General features: G+C 44.1%; 2 protein-coding genes across 2 annotated transcripts; both read left to right on the top strand.

Moving 5' to 3' along the window:
• Positions 1-875: 875 nt before the first annotated feature.
• On the top strand, positions 876-3,054 carry UBQLN3 (ubiquilin 3). The gene has a single exon (XM_004443735.3). The coding sequence runs from the start codon at positions 1,087-1,089 to the stop codon at positions 3,052-3,054; it is 1,968 nt and encodes a 655-aa protein (XP_004443792.1). The 5' UTR covers positions 876-1,086.
• Positions 3,055-13,469: 10,415 nt separating this feature from the next.
• LOC101391714 (ubiquilin-1-like) lies at positions 13,470-15,023 on the top strand. Its single transcript, XM_004443736.3, has one exon. The coding sequence runs from the start codon at positions 13,470-13,472 to the stop codon at positions 15,021-15,023; it is 1,554 nt and encodes a 517-aa protein (XP_004443793.2).
• Positions 15,024-16,331: the final 1,308 nt, after the last annotated feature.

Below are 16,331 nucleotides of genomic sequence, written 5' to 3' on the forward strand. Positions count from 1 at the left end.
TCTAAATATTCTGTCAATGCGATGAACTCTAGACTCATGATATTGAACTACTTTCCTACATTTCCATTTAGATATAAAATAGACATCTCAAATATATGTAAAACTGGACTCTTAATTTTCTGTTTAACAACGTTATTCCCTGGTCTTTTTTATCTTAGCAAATAGACAATTCATTGTTTGACTTCATCTGGGGGATAATAATAATTAAAAAAAAAAGTAAAATAAGAAGTTCATGTCATCCTTTACCCCTCTCTCATACCCTAGATCCTATCCATTAGAAAGTCAATACTTTGAAAATATATAAAGAATTTGTAGCTAATGTTGAATCAGAGAGAAGACAGGAACATAGAATGCCAAAAAGAAAAAGCTCATCTGAGGAGTAGCTGAATTTGGGTTTTAATGGGACACAAGGACTAAGGAGTCTTTCCTAATTGTCCAACCCTTGTCTGAGTCTCCACATACTGCATACTAGGTTGTAGAAGCAGGATTATTGGTTGAGAAGGAGGGGTCAGCCCAGGCCCCTCACTGTGAAGAAGGCAATTAAGATAAAGGGAATAGAAGAGTTAAAGGGCAGAGAATACAAAGTTCCCAGGGATCCACCTTGGAGAGGTCTCAAAAATCCATTGTATGGGGCTGTGATGTCAGTGCTGAGGTCACAGAGGTGGCCTGATGGAGTGAGTTCCAACCCAGAAGGCTTCAGGGGTGGCTGTTCAGCAAGATGAGGGCAGCTTGGAGCCCCGTATAAGAGGAAGGAAGGGGCCACAGCTGATTGGTATGTGTTCCCCAAACTGAGCCCTTCTTCCTGTCTTTGCCCTGCCACTCATAAACTATGGATCTCTTTCCCAGGGTTTCAGGTTCCCCTCCCCTGACCCCAATATCTCTCAAACCCGTAATCCTCCCAGAACATCCTATCCCTGGGACCTCAAATTTCCTTCCACGTGGACCCTCCAGTTCTTCCACCCTGAGACCCCAAACTCTCTTTCTGCTCACCTTTCTTACTTTCACCACTGCCCAAAAGATGATCTTGGTCTCCCATTCCCATCCCCCAGCTGTGTCCCCACAGACCTGGGCCTCCTGCTGCCCACCATGGCCAAAAGCGGAGAGGCCCTGCCACAGGGCAGCCCAGCACTGGTCCAGGATCCCCACCTCATCAAGGTGACAGTGAAGACGCCCAAAGACAAGGAGGATTTCTCAGTTACAGACACTTGCACCATCCAGCAGCTGAAGGAAGAGATATCCCATCGCTTTAAGGCTCACCCTGACCAGCTAGTCCTAATCTTTGCTGGCAAAATCCTCAAGGACCCTGACTCACTAGCACAGTGTGGAGTGCGAGATGGCCTCACAGTCCACCTGGTCATCAAGATGCAGCGCCGCACCATGGGCGCTGAGTGCCCACCTGCTTCAGTCCCTACCCTAGCTCCAAGCCCTCGATCACTCCCTCAACCAAGCTCCATTAACCCAGCAGATGGGCCACACACTTTTAGCTTAAGTGTCCTCACAGGCCTTAATGGGCTGGACCTCACTTCTGGTAGTTTCCCTGACCAGCCAAGCTCACCATTGTGGCAGCATGTATCTGTGCCTGAGTTGGTGGCTCAGATCATTGATGACCCCTTCATACAGGGTCTGTTGTCCAACACAGGCCTGGTACGGCAGCTGGTTCTTGATAATCCTCATATGCAGCAGCTGATCCAGCATAACCCTGAGATTGGGCATATTCTCAACAACCCTGAAATCATGCGGCAGACCCTGGAGTTTCTACGCAACCCTGCCATGATGCAAGAGATGATGCGTAGCCAGGACCGGGCACTCAGTAACCTGGAGAGCATCCCTGGTGGCTACAATGTGCTTCGTACCATGTACACAGATATTATGGACCCAATGCTTAATGCAGTACAGGAGCATTTTGGTGGCAATCCCTTTGTTACTACCACTAGTGCCAATACTACCAGCAGCAGCAGCCAACCTTCAAGGATGGAGAATTGTGACCCTCTTCCCAACCCCTGGGCTTCCACATATGGAGACTCAGGTAGCAGGCAAAGCAGGCAGCCTGGGCACCAGGATGTATCTGAAATTAGAAATAGGGTTCCCAACATTCTGGATAATATAGGGCTCTATGACTATCTCCAGCAATTATATGAGAGCCCCCAGTCCCTGAGAACCTACCTGCAGGGGACTCCATCCACCCTTAGCCCAAGCCAAGAACCACTGCCACCAGGAAACCAAGTTCCGCCAACTCCACCCTCATCCCAGGATCCTGAGTCAGGCCAGCCTCTCCCCAAGGAGTCAGTAGCAATCAAGGGAAAGTCTTCCTGCCCAGCGTTCCTGAGATATTCCACAGAGAGCAGTACTAGACAAGAGGGAGGCCAAGATGGTGCAAGGAACAGCTCTACTGGCCATAATACCAACATGCCTGATCTTATCTCAGGGCTGGGGGGTGCTGCCAACAGAGTCCCATTTGTTTCTTCACCACCTTCCCCCATGGAAGCTACCTCTGGAATCCCTGAGCATGCCTGGCTGCCACCACCAGCTTATCCAAGATCTCTGAGGCCAGCTGGAATGAATCAGGCCCCACAGTTGCAGGATGAGATGCATCGGCAGTTGCCGCCACTGCCGCGTCTTCAGGCAGCCATGGCAAACCCTCGTGCCATGCATGCCCTGCTACAGATTGAGCAGGGTCTGCAGATCCTGGCTACAGAAGCACCTTGCCTCCTACTGTGGTTCATGCCTTGCCTAGCAGGGCTGGGAAGTATAGCAGGAGGTACAGAGCCTAGAGAATGTGTCTCTATGCCTGAGATTGCCCCCTCAGTTCCAGCTCCTGGGGTCCCTCTAGCACAGGGCTCTATGGAGCTGGGCTTCCATTCCATTCCCTTCCTCCGGATGTTGCAAGCTTTAGCTAGTGCCAATCTCCAGCAGCTGCATCCAGAGACTCACTTCCGCGTGCAGCTAGAGCAACTCCGGGCCATGGGCTTTCTGAATCCTGAAGCCAATCTCCAGGCCCTTATCGCCACGGGGGGCGATGTGGATGCTGCTGTGGAGAAGCTGAGGCAGTCGTAGGAGCTCTAGCTGTTTAGAGCATATCTTTTCCTGTGTGCCTTTCCATACCCCACTGTTCCAGCTCCCCCATTCCTGAATGCATCTTCACTATGAACCAAATTTACTATGATGCCCTTTACTGTGGAAACAATGTTGTTCCAGAGTCAATGAGGAAGAATGAGAGCCAGAAACAGAAAGGGGGTGCTGTGAGTGACCCAACCACCCCTGCCACTGTACCATCGTGGGGCCCCAGCCTGAGCTCTGCTTATGCCTATCTTGAGATGCAATTACATCCAATCTCCAGTGTCATTTGCTGCCTGAGTTTGATTCTTTGTGGGCTGTGAGAAAAGGGGAGGATATGGCAGAAGAAGTGGTGATAAGAGCTGTCTCTGATGGGACAGGAGGGCTTGGAGGGGAAACTGAAAGGTTTGAAGTTAGAAGATTCAGAGGCGTGGAGAACAGAGGAGGGTGAACTGAGGCTCACAGCTTTCCTGGTGTCCTTCCAGGGATCCCCCAGATTTTGTGTCCTGTGGGAACTGCCACTGTGTACTCTGTTCTTTGGGGCTTTCTACCATCAGCCTGACTGAAAAATGGGCACAGTTTCTTATTTTTATTGCCCCTGAAGACTGTCCCACAGGTGACTTTCACTTTTTGGATTTGATGCTGATTCCTGAGAGAATAGAGATAGAGCAGGATTCAGGCTGAGTTCTAAAATTTCCTAATCTCACCAAGTCTACAAAGTTACTATTCCTAGTAGCCAGGTAAAGAGAGTTGATTTCATTGCCATAGATTCAGCTTGTCCTGGATTTTGTCTTTCTTGCAATTCCTAGCTCAGAAACTGAGTACCTACTCTGTGCTCAGCACCCTGGTAGGGATTAGAAATTCAATATGAGTAAAGAGACGTGATCCTACCCTCATGAGTCTATGATGTGGTAGCAGGAACTGTTTAGACTGAGTATTTGAAGAGTACTCATTATAAATAATTAGAAACTATGACAAATGCTGTAAAACAGGGGGCACTGTGAAATAGCATAACAGAGGCTTGATCTCATCTGGGAGATGGGGAAGGATCTGAGTATGTACTCTAAAGTAAAATCTGAAAAGTGGTATGAATGAAGTGGGTAAAGATTTGAGGGGGGAGGGAAGAATATTCAAGCAGAAGAACCATTCTGTACAAAGGCACTTAGGTAGGATGTGCATAAAACACAGGAGGTGCCCTCAGCATCTCAGGCTAAATTCCTTCTTGCACTCGGCTTCTTCCCATTACCTGTGTACTTTTAGGGTAAAAATGTTATGATTCATAAGTCAAGAAAGTGAACCATGTCTTCCAGGACACATAAATATAATTGTGGGCTCACACAGGGACACACTATGGAGAAATGCACAAACACACAATGTATATTCACACTTAAATACGTCTTTATATGGGCACACCCTGTGTACATGTGCACAAGCATACACATACAGCAGAGTCTGTTAGAGTTTTATCGCAGAATGGGAGGTAAACATTAAAAATATTAATGCTATATTCCTATTAAGGAAAGAAAGAAGCTTTGATGGAAGGACACCACTATGGTAAAAGAGGCCATGGGGTCATAGACTCAGTGCTGAGATTCCTTTTAGGAACTGAGAGAAACAGAACCTACCCCTGGAACCCAGGTATTTGAACCCACCTGTCTTTACGTTTTAGCTACCAGCATGTGGCTTAGAGATACAATGAGCTTTTGGGGCAACTTTCTCCTACTGTTTTAGGTTTCAATCTCCAGGTGGAGCACAAGATTTCAAAACTCTTTTTTCCTCCAACATCACTCCCCATCAGTGGGGAAGTTCTTGCCCAGATCAAAGGAACTGTTGTTTACTGTGGTGCTAAGGGAAAGGCAGAGGAGAGTCTTGCCTCTCTGTTTCCTACAACTAATAAGGCACGTGTTCTGGGGCTGCCTCTGACTTAGGAAGATGTAAAATGCAATCTCTATCTCCCATCCTGGAAAGGCCTCATAGGTCTGAGAAAGAAAGGTTTCTGCTTTCATTTGCCTTTCATATGGCCTAAGGGAAGCATGAGGGCTCATATGAAGTAAATCCCAGCTCGCCAGGGCAGACAGCAGGTGGGAATCTGGGTCTAAAAGTCCCAGTTAGGGAGGAGAGTGCTCATTTAACAGGCTATTTTCCAGCCATATCCTGTTGAGAATCCTCTACAGTCGATTGGGTGTTTGGAATCTTTGCTCTAGCCTCATCAGAGACTGAACTCATCAGTCCTGTGCCCAGCTCCATGGTGGTGTCCAAGAAAAAGTAGTTCCTGAGGCAGGGACGGTCACTGACCTCCACCTAGCAGCTAACACAGGGACTGGCACATGGAAAGCACTCAATGAGTGACTGAATAGATGAACATTGAATGATGAATGAGGAAATGAGCAATCAAATAAGAAAGTGCTTAAGGAGACTATGTAGATATGAATCAAATAGAGGTTATCACAGGACCATGGCTTGTGATCGGGGAAATAAAGACTGCTGGAGTTTTGGGAAAAAGAGGTCCCTGCATCCTGATGTTACTGAAAGGGCAGGCCTCCAGAGATGTACCATTTGCAGTCCCGGCTCTGACTCTCACACTCTATCAGCAGTGGTCCAAGTCGAATATCTGGGTCTTGGACGGATCCCACACCAGGGGTTTGTGTGGGTGGAGAAGAGAAGCAGAGTCAGTTTTGGTCATACTGAGCCTAGTACCTGGCTCTTCCCAGAGAAAATGTACCCTTTCTTCAGACCAAGAGATTTGCTAGAAAGCAAAAAAGCTGTGAAGTCTGCAATGCTGATTTGCATCACAAATAGCCATCAGGTAGGTGGACCGCAATTTAAGAAAAAGATATCATCCAAACAACAGAAAGTGCTTTTATGCATCTGTGTTCTTTATTTTTTTTAGATATTTCCAAATATCTCTGTCATAAATATATGCCCACATTATTTTTCTAGATATTTTAGGGTTTCACTAATTACATTTAGTTTCAAATAATAGTTGACACTTATTGAGGCTTTCCTACATGCCAGGCTCTGTTCCAAGCTCTTTACATCTGAATCCACACACTAGTCCCTTAATGCAGGTAGTATTATTATCCTTATTCTTCAGATGAGGAGAAGTGAGGCAGAGGGAGCGGGAAAATACATTGTTTAAAGTTATATAACTCCTGAGTGGTAGGGCCAGGATTTGAATTTAGACAGTCTACTTCCAGAGCCCACACACTTAACCACTGCACTGTCAAGTTAATTAATGCTTTAATCTTTACCTATAAAATGTACATGATTTCACTCATATGTGGAAGATAAACTAACACACAGACAGAGAAAATAGTTTGGTGGTTACCAGGGGGAAAGGGGTTGGGGGGGGTGGGCACAAGGGATGAAGGGACACATTTATAAGGTGATTGACAAAGAATAATGCGTAACTAAAAGTTCACAATGTTATAAACTATTATGACATCAATAAAAAAAAGTGGAGGTGCAGGATTTGTGGTATTTAATTGGAGTTTTTGCTCCCCGACTCCTGCAAATAGCTACACTGGATTGAAATACCTTCTTTACCATATCCTACATATGTGTATATGTGCATTTATGTTTTTTTAAAAAAAATTAATCTATTAGTACCACCCTTCTTCAATAATTTTAACTTTGAAATATTTAATGACAAAAAATTCAATGCTTTACTCATTGTTTTTTCACAAAATACCATTGTCTAATATTGTCTATTTATTTTTCTGAACACACTTTATAGTAGTTGTCAAATTTCAGAAAAAGCCAAATGACATCTTGATTGGGCTTTCCATTACATTAATAAGTTAAAGGAGAATTGAGAAATTTACAATAGATAGTCTTTTCTTTTAGAATAGGGAATGTTTCCATTCAAGTTTCGTGTACTTCTCTATAAAAACTGTAGTTTCTTCATGTAAGTCCTATACATTGGGTTTATTTAAACGTTACATTTTTTTGGTTATTTTGAGTGAATTTTTCCCATTATATTTTCAGAATGGGTATTGCTGTGATGAAACTGCTGTCACTAGTGACATTATGAATACTTATTTCAGTCAGACTTCATTGATTCTCAAGCAGAAGCATATGCATCTTTGATAACGAGTCATAAAACTTCCATTCTTCTCATAGTTAAACCTCTTCTTTTCTAAAAACATAATTTGACTTGTTTCTCCATTTAAAAGCAATATATATATATATAGTAGATGATATAGATAAGGAAAATAAGAATATAAAAATCAGCAATAATTTCACTCCTCAGATAGCACTGCTAATACCATGATGATTGTCTTTCCACATAGTTTGCAAAACTGTGATTATATTGTACAGAGTGTTGTAAAGCCTGCCTTTTTAACTTGATAATATATCGTGAAGCTTTCTTTCCAAGTAGCCTTTTGCATGTCATTAATTCAATAAATATTTCCTGAACACTTATTATAAGCCAGGGACTGTGCTTGGTGCTAGGAATACAATGCTGAACAAGATTAGATATGGTTCCCATTCTAAGGAGCTTATGATATAGTGGAGATAGCAGATCTCAAACAAACAAACAAGAAATGAAAGTAATAGCTAACACAGAGCACTCACTAAGAACTAGGCACTTGTAGGGGAGGGGAGAATTTCCTCCCCTTTTCGCTTCTCGTTCTTATGGCTAATAGAATAATTAAAATGACATAAGGCAGGTTAAAAGGAGAAAATCAAAGTTTAATTTGTGTGCGTGAGGAATTCACATAAACATGAAGAATTCCAAAGACAGTCAGGCAAAATGAGGCACATATATGTCTTTCTGGACTAAGCAGAAGAAGAAAGAAGTCAGAGACTTCAAAGAGGGAGAAGGCAATTTACAGGAGGATTAAAAGTGTTATTTGGTAAACAAATGTTTGCTTGGCTGTCTATAGGCAATGGTACCCAAGAGAGAACTTTGATTAAACGGGGCTTGCTAGGTTGCTCCCTGTCTACCACTCCTAATTCATATTATACTAGAGCTATCTATAGTGATAGTTCCTTCCTGGGACAGGCTCTTCTATCTTAAATTCTTAGGCAGTTTGGGGGAAGTTCAAAGATTCTTCCTGAGGCTTCTGAGTCTTGTTTGTTTTCAGCTCAAAATAATCCACATACCAGAGTTGCATCTCTTGGGGTGGCCTGTCCCTGAACCCCAGCACACTGTTCTATAATCTTTATGCTTATTAACTCATTTAATTCTTCCAACAATTCTATAAGGTAGGTACTATTAGTAAACCTATTTTACAGGTGATGAATAAAGTAAAGCTCAGGAACGTCAAGTGTATAGTTCAGGGTTGCACAGCTAGTAAACCGTGAAGCTGGAGCTGGGATATGAACCAGTGTTTCTAGAGGCCATGCTCTTAATCTCTATTCATATCCCTTTCTATTACATAAATAATTATTGAATCATAATTAAAATAAATTTTGGGGCTGGCCTGGTGGCGTAGTCGTGAAGTTCGCCTGCTCCTCTTTGGTGGCCCGGGGTTTGCAGGTTTGCATCCTGGGCCCGGCCCTGTGCACCACTTATCAAGCAGTGCTGTGGCGGCCTCCCATATAGTGTAGAGGAGGATGGGCATGGACGTTAGCCCAGGGCCAATCTCCTTCAGCAAAAAGAGGAGGATTGGCAACAGATGTTAGCTCAGGGCTAATCTTCCTCAGCAAAAAGAGGAGGATTGGCAACAGATGTTAGCTCAGGGCTAATCTTCCTCAAAAAATAAAATAACTAACTAACTAAATAAATAAATAAATTTCATGCAGTAAATAAACAAGGCATTTTGCCCGTGTACATAAGGGGAAGAGGGATATATTTTTAGAAGGGTAGTCAGAGTGCATCTTTCTGGAGGGAGTATTTATGCAGAGACCTGAAGGGTAAGAGGAAGCTAGACATTCAAAGACCTGGGAGAAGAAAGTTTCAGGCAGAGGAGAAAGTATAAAAGAGTTCCTTGAGTTTATCCAGAGTTTGATACTTCTGAAGAAAAAGGAAAGAAGGCCAGTGTGTCTAGAGTACAGAGAATGAGACGGAGAGTACTTCAAGTTGAGACGGGAAAGACAGGGAGACCACAAAGGCCTTTGTTGCCCATGCACGGAGGAGTATGGATTTCATTCTCATCTGATGTGGAGCACGAATGAGAGACTGACAGGGGTGAAAGCTGAGTCCAGTCAGAAGATCTCTGCAGTCATTCAGGTGAGAGATGGTGTTACCTTAGACTAGAGTTCTCCATAGGACATATGGCAAGAAGTGGACAACTGAAAATATATTTTAGAGGTAGAATTTAGAAAACATTCTGATAAAATTGGATGTGCAACTTTAAGACAAGTGAAGAACTGAGGATTCATTTATTTACTCAGCTAACATTAATTGAATACCATCTCCATACCAGGTCCTGTCTTACACACTGGAGATAGGAGGTGCTCTAGATCACAAAGCTTTCTTCACAGAGCCCACAGAGAGTGGACAGATACCAAGTAATCAAACGATATAATTTCAAGCAAAGGCAGAGGCTAAAAAGAAAGTAAGGAGGGTAAGGAGTCAGAGATTGGCAAGTGGATTCTTTTTGGATAGTAATCGGGAAGAACGTCACTGAAGAGAGCATTAAGCAAAGATGGGATGAATAAACGGAAGTAGCCAAGTGAAGGTCAGGAGCAAGAGTTCCCAGAGAAAAGGGACATCAATGAAAAAGGAAGCATGAGCTTGGTGTATTGCAGGAATACAAGAAGGCTGCTGTGACTGGAGCGGGGTGCCCAGGAGATGGGGTCAGAGAGGCAGGCATGGGCCACATTATTAGGGTATTTGAGTCTTGGTAAGGCTTTTAGATTTAATTCAAGTATAATAGGAAAACCTTTGGTGGTTTTGGGTGAGGCTAACGGATCTATATTTTTAAAAGATCATGTTGGCTACTTGTAGTGTAAGCCTTGCCAATTGTTCTTTATTTTGTAATACAAGTGCCTGACTTAAGCTTTGATTGCCGAGGCATCCGCTTCGAAGAGGCATCCACTGTAAAAAGGGCTATCTCCAGAAAAGCATTGCCAGCCACGGGACTAAATAAAGAGCCAGCCCTGCTCCTCCTGTTTCCTTTGTTTTAGAGATCATGGTTGATTTCCATAACTGACCATTTGGGCTTGATTTTTTCTCTTCCTGAGATTTAAATTCCTGCTCTTATATTTTAAATCCACCAATAAAGAGTGAGCCCATGAAGCCCTAGGCCCCCACCCTCAAAAATCTTGTCTCTTTCAAAGTTTCCTGATGATTATTGCTGAGGGTGTCTTGCAATCATAATAAGAACCACAAAGGCTGGTCCAGCCACAGCACTGGTTATTCACAGGCTAAGACTGGTACACAACACTACTGTGGGGAGTAGTGACTCTCATGGGCCAAAAAAGGAGGTAGGGAAACAGCTAGGAGGTTATTGCAGTATGGAAAGTATTGAGGTGATCAGAGTCAGAATATATTGAGAAGAAAGAGCCAATAATACTTGCTGATATATTAGACAGAAAAAGAGAGGAATTAAAGGTGATTCCTGTGTTTTGTGCCTGAACAACTGGACAAATGACAATCTTATTAGAAGGGTGAAGGGAACTGGAGGGAATGGCAAGTTTGCGATTTTGTTCTGACATTAACTGTCTTGGTTGTAAAGTTAGCTGAGATAGGGTAGACTATGGGAGAAATAGGTTTGTGGGGAGAGAGTTGAGTCCACTCACCGTTCTATATTATTCCACTTACCATGATGGCAAAGGATTCTAATATATGCTTGACCCACATTCATTCTACTGTTGGACATTTAGATGAGCAAAACCTCATAAACTCCCGTGACAATAAATCATTGTCCATGTCTTGAATTCAATCTCCCTCTCTCCCTGCCACTCTCCTTCTCACCTTTCCTTTCTTCTCTTCTACACATTTTATTTAGTACCTGCTGGCAATGGTGTTACCGTAGCAAATTAGATAAGGTCCTTGTTCTTATGGAGCTTATATTCTAGTGAACGGAGACAAAAATAAAATGAATAACTAAAGAAGAAATATGACATAATGATAAGTTCTGTGCAGATAATTGAAATAGACTGATAAAATAGTGGATGGTTGGAAAGGCCTTTGTGAAGAGATGATCTGAATGCAAAGAAGAGTGAACCTTGTAAAGATGAGGTGGACAAGCATTAAAGGCTTAGGGAACAGCTAATGCAATGGCCTTAAGTGTGGGGAGGCACTTGGCCAGTTCCAGACCCAGAAGGGAGGCTAGTGCGGCCAAGTTTTGTAGGAAAAGGGAAAATCTTCATCAGGAAGTCAAGGCGGGAGTCCAGCCATGGGAGGCTTTGGAGAGAGACAAGGAGTTTGGATTTTATTCTAAGTAAGTGATAAAGAGGTAGGCTTTGCTACTCTCATCAGGGAGATTTCTTGGGTTTAATTGAACAAACAGCATAAGCTACATTTGGCTCAAATCTACTCAGAGGATAAAGGAAGGAAAACACAGCTCACTGGGTTCCACTTTACATGCATTATCCCCTTGAATCTTCAAAAGAAATCCGTGAAAAACTACCATTTTATCGATGATGAAAACCAGGCTTGAAAAGGGTAAATGACTAGTTGAAGGTTATGAAATAGTGGCAGTGGGAGTCAAACCAGGGCTGTTTGACCCTAGAGAGTCCAAGTTCTTTTTTTCTAAATAGTAAATTCTAAATTGATTAAATAAATATTAAATTTGCTTTATTTTATAATTATAAAAGGAATATATGTACAATGTAAAATATTTAAATGATATCGGCTCCTCAGGAAAGATGAAGTGTGGTTCTTGTGCTGAAGAGCTCTGTGGACAGTGTGGCCAGGGCTTTGGCCTTGAGATTTGTAAATGGATTGGGAAAGGCCATCAGTTGGTGCTCGGTAAGGAGACTGCTACACATTAATGTCTTAGCTAAGAAAAAGCCAGAAATATTAATTTGAATATCAGATTCTGCTGAAGGCAACCCAAAGGGAATCCCCAAGAGGAATTGGTTTTGCTAGTATTATTCGTATGGAAGAAGTTGTTCTGAGATCTGGGCATTACCAGGGGAGGTCCACTAGACTGCTGGCTGCCAGCCAGCCATGAGACTCACTCTGTGAACTTTCCTAGGACTGAGAAAATCTTTTAAACTAAAAAATTACAACTTATCAGGGTCTTGATATTGGTTGGACAAGGAAGATACCGATTCAAACTAGTCAAAGTTTAAGAACACATATCAATACACCATAAAGAATGTAGGTGTAGAAGGATCTAGATGTTCATGTTGCCATCTACATGATGCCATGTAGACATCTCTCAGAATCGTCTAGGTGAATGGCTAGGAGGTGGCATTCTAGGCAGCCAAATCCTAATTTCGTGGTCTTTAAAAATTCTAGCATCAGAAAAAAAAGCCAAGTTTATAATGACAGAAGCCTAAGACAGCCTGATGTATCCATCTTCACATAAAAAAATATAATTGCTGCAGGGATTAGACAGGCTTTACCCTAAGGCCCTACCTGCCCAGAGCGTTCAAAACAGTGCCTTAGAGAGTCATTATTTTTTGCTTTTACAACTGAAATATGTCCCTTCCCAAGTTTTATCAAATTATGAAGTGATAATTCTCTTCTTCACATATACCTTAAATCTAGTAATTGTTAAGTCATAGAGACCTAGAGTCAAATTGTTACTTTCTCGTAATTTCTCTTGTCTAAGCTCTGATTCTCTGAGAGTTAAGATCATAGTTTATCTCCCTGAGAGTAACTTTGTTTACAAGTTCTTGGGGAACATGATGCTGTCTTTCTTAGAACCATGTAGATGGGTTACTCAGCTTGGTGGGCCTCAGAGAGGCAAGCTGCCTACAGACCCCAATGAGGCTGATTGGACTAATTATACATATCTTCATTCCGTTCATATAGAAATGGGAACTTGAGGCCTTGACTGGGCCCTGGTCAATCTACAGTAATTTAGTGGAAGATAGTTCACTAGAATCAGTACTTCTTAAGCTGGTTCTTAGACAATGACTTTTCACTGAGCTATGTTTATTTATCAAACTCAAGTGGTATGATTTTCAACAGTAAAATAGGCTGGTGCAGAACATGTTTCTAGATAGAAACACTTAAATTTTTTTCTATTGCTATTTAAATCAAATCATAAAGACAGTCAACCTCAAACAGGTAGTAGAGACACTTGCCCTTCCCCCATTCAGGTCTACCTCTCAACTGTGACCTCATCACTGACATCATATCCTCTAAGGCTGGCTCTGGATAAAGGCAGCTGACACATTTATGGGACCCAGGTCACTGCAGGGCTACCCTGGAAGGTGGCATCCACAAGACGTGGGTGAGAGGACATCATTAGACACCTATTGGTCCCTGCACCCAGATGTGCTCAGTGTTACATCTAGGCTTCTACAGGTCCTCAAGTGGCCCTGCATTCTGCTTTCAAGGAAACATGGCACAGGCTAGGGAAGAAGCAGGAGATAGCCAACTGATGTCTGGTCAGGAGCCATCATCGCACATCATCCGAGTGTCTGTCAAGACGCCACAGGACTGCCAGGACTTTATGCTGGCAAAAAATAGCAGCATCCACCACTTTAAGAAACAGATCTCCAAACGCCTTCACTGCGACGCTGACAGACTGGTGCTCATCTTCACAGGAAAGATCCTCCGGGATCAAGACATACTGAGCCAGCGTGGCATCCTTGATGGCACTACAGTCCACTTGGTGGTGAGGACCCAGCTGAAAGGAACTCTGCTGTGTCCCAGAACTCTGCCAGGCCCCACAGGCCACTGTACCCATCGGTCTGAACCCTCCACCTCAGAGAGTGCCGGGATGCTAGCCAGGTTGGGCCGGCTGGCCCGGAGCTCACGTGATCTGGCTAACTTCCTTGGCCAGCTGACTCAACTTGTGATGGCTGCGCCCGAGTCTGTGGTGCAATTCTTAGAAGACTCTATGGTTCAAGGCCTGGCAAGTGAGAAATCAGCCCATTCCAGCCATGTTTCTGAACCCTCACGGCCAGTACAGAAACCCAAGCCAGCTCTCAAGGCTCTGGAAACCTTGCAGAACCCAGCCCAGCAACAGGAGCACCTGCAGGCAGACAAGTCGGGGCTGGAGATCTTGAAGGCAGTGCCAGGTGGTGACAATGCTATGCATCCCGTCTGCTCTGATGTCCAGCAGCTCATGCTCTCCACTCTGGCCCCACTGGTTGCCTCCAAAGGCCACAGCCTAGGTTTAGAGCCTTGCAAAGGGGATGCGAATACTCACAGCAATACAGACACCACTGCCATCCCCACAGCCTCTGCAACTGCCAGGCCATTGACACGGGAGGTCAGTGCAGAAGTAGTTGCCAAGGCCAGTGGCATGGCCTCAAACCAGGACAATTCAGGATGCAGTACTGGTATGCCAGACTTATACTCAGGCCAGGATCTTCCCTTACAGGATAGCCAGCAGCCCATAGGGAAAGCCACTCTAACCAGTCAGCTGAGATCCTCACCCTCTGCCTTACGTAGAGCTTTGCATGTCCTGCAGCAGAATCCAGCTCTGCTACACCAGCTGGCAGCTGGTAGCCCCTTGCGAAACCATAAGCCACTACTTCCCATCCTCACCAACCCACAAGCACTGCAGGCATTGATACAGATAGAAAAGGGACTGCAGATACTGTCCAGGGAGGTGCCTGAGCTGGGACTTTGTTTATGGGGCCCAGGTAGACCAAATGTGGCTAGAGGAGCCCCTGAAACTAGGGGTGGAGGACAGGGTCATAGAGCAGACCCTGTGCAACACACTTTGGCCATTCTTCAGCTCCTACATGCACTGGCCAATGCCTGCTCCCAGTCTACTCAATTCTCACCCTCATCCCCCCTCACTGAAGGACACTACCAGCAAGAACTGGAGCATCTGAAAGCCATGGGTTTTGCTAACTCTGACGCCAATCTACAGGCCCTCGTGGCCACAGGCGGAGACATCCATGCTGCCATTGAGAGGCTGCTGGGGGAACCAGAGGCCTAGGTCCCTCCAGGTGATGCCCACAGTGCACATCCCCATGGAGAGGGAGGAAAAGGAAAGGGAAGGGGAGGGGAAGTAGCTTATTTTGGGAATTCCTCCTACTCAGATCATGTGCACACTTGCACAGCCTCTCCCTCATTGCCCAAGCTTGTTCTACATTAAAAAGATTGCTTGGTTCTCCTGTGTGATGTCAATTTGGGGTAGATGGGCAAAGAAAATGTTGTTTTGGGGAAGGATTGATCATGTTATATGGTCTTGGGTCTGGGCTTCCTCTGTTACCTGTAATCTCAGAGTATTTTCCCAATTTGAACATGAGGTGGGGAAATCCTGAGTTTTTTCTGCACCTTTACTTCTGCTCAATTAGCACCTCAGTTCCCCACCAACGTTACCTTCATCACCACAAGCCACCTCTAGTCCAACTCCAGAGTGACTCTGAAGGAATCCTGGCCTTCACTCTTCCAGGAAGCTATGACTGTGGCCTCTGGAAGCCACTCCCTCTTTGACCTTGTTTCTCTGTCTTTAGGTCCAGTCTCTTGATATTGAGAAAAGATGTTTAATTTCCCTCTCAGCTAGGGTTCTTGCTTTAATATCTGCCTATACCAGGGTCCTGTTCTTAGGAGGTCAACCACCACTATTTCTGAAGCTCCATCCTCTCTTACTATGCAGGCTTCTTCCCTTTTTGCTGCAAAATGCTTGACTCTGCTGTGTTACTGGCTACTGAAATTTATCGCTCCTTCTGTTCCTGGATTTCTTGAAAGTGTCTCCTCTTTCAATGACCATGTTTCACTATCCCCTGCAGTCAGAGACTTGCCCCCAGCATGGTACAAAAACTTTCTTAAACTGTTGCTCATTCCTCATCTTCCCAAATTTTTCTACAGATTTTGATATACTGACCCTTCTTTCTTTAAGCTGCTTCATTTATTCTATTTTCTTATCCATTCCCATAGAACAGTGCTTCCTGAGAGTATGTTACATTGATTCCTTATTCATCCTTTAAAGACTTTGGCCATTTCCTTGTATCTGGCTCTTCTATGCTCGTGGTTCTTACCTCTCTGAGTCTATTTGTACTTTCCACAGCCTGTTAGCTTTCCCTTTGGGTGTCCCAGAGGAACCTCTGGCTCAGAAAGTCCAAATATAATTCAGCATCTTTTCCCTTGCCCCATTCCTACTCTGAATTCTGTGGTCCTTATGTTTTAGTGAAAGTCATCAATACTTTCCCAATCTACCTATTCTCTTCTATAAATCTCTGATCTATCAGTGAGGTGACACATATATAGGCAGATGAAGCATGACCCAGAGGACCAGTGGCTG

This window comes from Ceratotherium simum, chromosome 7 (assembly GCF_057802395.1).
Source record: "Ceratotherium simum simum isolate JZ-2026a chromosome 7, ASM5780239v1, whole genome shotgun sequence".
NCBI classification, from domain to species: domain Eukaryota; kingdom Metazoa; phylum Chordata; class Mammalia; order Perissodactyla; family Rhinocerotidae; genus Ceratotherium; species Ceratotherium simum.

What these genes read in the sequence shown, in the direction of transcription:
- UBQLN3 (XM_004443735.3), top strand. Translation starts at nt 1,087, where the DNA reads ATGGCCAAAAGCGGAGAGGCCCTGCCACAGGGCAGCCCAGCACTGGTC.
- LOC101391714 (XM_004443736.3), top strand. Translation starts at nt 13,470, where the DNA reads ATGGCACAGGCTAGGGAAGAAGCAGGAGATAGCCAACTGATGTCTGGT.